The following is a 2,419-nucleotide window of genomic DNA, read 5'->3' on the forward strand; positions in this document are numbered from 1 at the left end:
CAGAGGGAGGGGTGGAGGGACAGAGGGATGGACAGAGGGACAGAGGGAGGGACAGAGGGATGGACGGAGGGAGGGACAGAGGGATGGAGGGACAGAGAGAGGGACAGAGGGATGGACAGAGGGATGGAGGGACGGACAGAAGGACAGAGGGAGGGACAGAGGGACAGAGGGACGGACAGACGGACAGAGGGACGGAGGGACGGAGGGAGGGACAGAGGGACGGACGGAGGGACAGAGGGACAGAGGGCGGGACAGAGGGATGGACGGAGGGACAGAGGGAGGAGCTGGCAGCCCGGGGAGGCCAAAGGAAAGCCCGAAGGTGCCGTTTGGGAGGGCAAAATTCACACCCGGGAGCTCAAAAACGGCAAAATTTGAACGTGGGAACCCAAAAAAGCCGAAAAGTGCCATTTAGGAGCCAAAACTTCACACCCAGGAGCCAAAAACCCCAAAATTTCCTGTTTTGGAGGGAAAAGTTCACACCCGGGAGCTCAAAAACGGCAAAATTCGAACCCCGGGAGCCCAAAAAAGCCAAAATTTCCATTTTAGGAGCCAAAATTTCCCGTTTTAGAGGGAAAAATTCACACCCAGGGGCCAAAAACCCCCAAAATTTCCTATTTTGGAGGGAAAAGTTCACACCCGGGACCTCAAAAACGGCGAAATTCAAACCCCGGGAGCCCAAAAAAGCCAAAATTTCCATTTTAGGAGCCAAAATTTCCCGTTTTAGAGGGAAAAATTCACACCCGGGAGCCAAAAACCCCCAAAATTTCCTGTTTTGGAGGGAAAAGTTCACACCCGGGAGCTCAAAAACGGCAAAATTCGAACCCCGGGAGCCCAAAAAAGCCAAAATTTCCATTTTAGGAGCCAAAATTTCCCGTTTTTTTTTTGGGGTGGATTTTGGGGGTTTCTGGGGTTTTGGGGTGGATTTTGGGGTTTTGGGATGGATTTTGGGGGTTTTGGGGGGTTTTTGGGTGGATTTTGGGGATTTGAGGTTTTGGGGCTGGATTTTGGGGTTTTGGGGTGGATTTTGGGATTTTCGGGGTGGATTTTGGGGGTTTCTGGGGTTTTTGGGTGGATTTTGGGGATTTGAGGTTTTGGGGCTGGATTTTGGGGTTTTGGGGTGGATTTTGGGATTTTCGGGGTGGATTTTGGGGGTTTCTGGAGGCGGATTTTGGGAATTTGGGGTTTTGGGGTGGATTTGGGGGTTTTTGGGTGTTTTTGGGGTGGATTTTTTGTGTTTCGGGGTGGGTTTTGAGGTTTTGGGGTGGATTTTGGTTTTTTTGGGGGGATTTTTGGGTGGATTTTGGGGTTTTTTGGGTGAATTTTGGGGTGGATTTTGGGGTGAATTTTGGGTTTTTCTGGGGTGGATTTTGGGGTGAATTTGGGTGATTTTGGGGTGAATTTTGGGGTTTTTGGGGTGAATTTGGGTGGTTTTGGGTGCACTGAGGGCCCACAGGGGATCCAGTTCCTGGTGGAGCAGGGGCGGATTTTGGGGGGAATTTTGGGGTGAATTTTGGGGTGAATTTTGGGGTGAATTTTGGGGTGAATTTTGGGGTGAATTTTGGGGTGAATTTTGGGGTGAATTTTGGGGTGAATTTTGGGGTGAATTTTGGGGTGAATTTTGGGGTGAATTTTGGGGTGAATTTTGGGGTGAATTTTGGGGTGAATTTTGGGGTGAATTTTGGGGTGAATTTTGGGGTGAATTTTGGGGTGAATTTTGGGGTGAATTTTGGGGTGAATTTTGGGGTTTTTTGGGGTGAATTGGGGTGATTTTGGGTGCGCAGGGGATCCAGTTCCTGGTGGAGCAGGGGCAGATTTTGGGGTGAATTTTGGGGTGAATTTTGGGGTTTTTTGGGGTGAATTTTGGGGTGAATTTTGGGTTTTTTGGGGTGAATTTTGGTTTTTTTGGGGTGAATTTTGGGGTTTTTTGGGGTGAATTTTGGGGTGAATTTTGGGTTTTTTGGGGTGAATTTTGGTTTTTTTGGGGTGAATTTTGGGGTTTTTTGGGGTGAATTTTGGGGTGAATTTTGGGTTTTTTGGGGTGAATTTTGGTTTTTTTGGGGTGAATTTTGGGGTTTTTTGGGGTGAATTTTGGGGTGAATTTTGGGTTTTTTGGGGTGAATTTTGGTTTTTTTGGGGGGGGTTTTTGGGGGTGAATTGGGGTGATTTTGGGGTGGATTTTGGGGTGAATTGGGGTGATTTTGGGGTGGATTTTGGGGTGAATTGGGGTGATTTTGGGTGCGCAGGGGATCCAGTTCCTGGTGGAGCAGGAGCTGCTGCGCCACACGGCCGAGGACATCGCGCGCTTCCTCTACAAGGGCGAGGGGCTCAACAAAACGGCCATCGGCGACTACCTGGGCGAGAGGTGTGCTGGGAGCACTGGGAGGGACTGGGAGCCACTGGGAGGGGACTGGGGGGCACC

General features: G+C 50.0%; 1 protein-coding gene across 1 annotated transcript in view; it reads left to right on the plus strand.

Annotated features, from left to right (window-relative positions):
* LOC108444623 (vegetative cell wall protein gp1-like) overlaps positions 1–2,362 on the plus strand; it is a gene marked incomplete at its 3' end in the record, with an annotated part of 5,583 nt that extends 3,221 nt beyond the window's left edge. Inside the window, exon 4 of the mRNA XM_017725838.1 lies at positions 2,244–2,362. Within this exon, the coding sequence (XP_017581327.1) occupies positions 2,244–2,362 (119 nt within the window). The remainder of the gene's footprint in view (positions 1–2,243) is intronic.
* Between the last annotated feature and the right edge of the window lie 57 nt (positions 2,363–2,419).

Source organism: Corvus brachyrhynchos, unplaced genomic scaffold (genome assembly GCF_000691975.1).
Source record: "Corvus brachyrhynchos isolate BGI_N302 unplaced genomic scaffold, ASM69197v1 scaffold882, whole genome shotgun sequence".
In the NCBI taxonomy this organism is placed as follows: Eukaryota; Metazoa; Chordata; class Aves; order Passeriformes; family Corvidae; genus Corvus; species Corvus brachyrhynchos.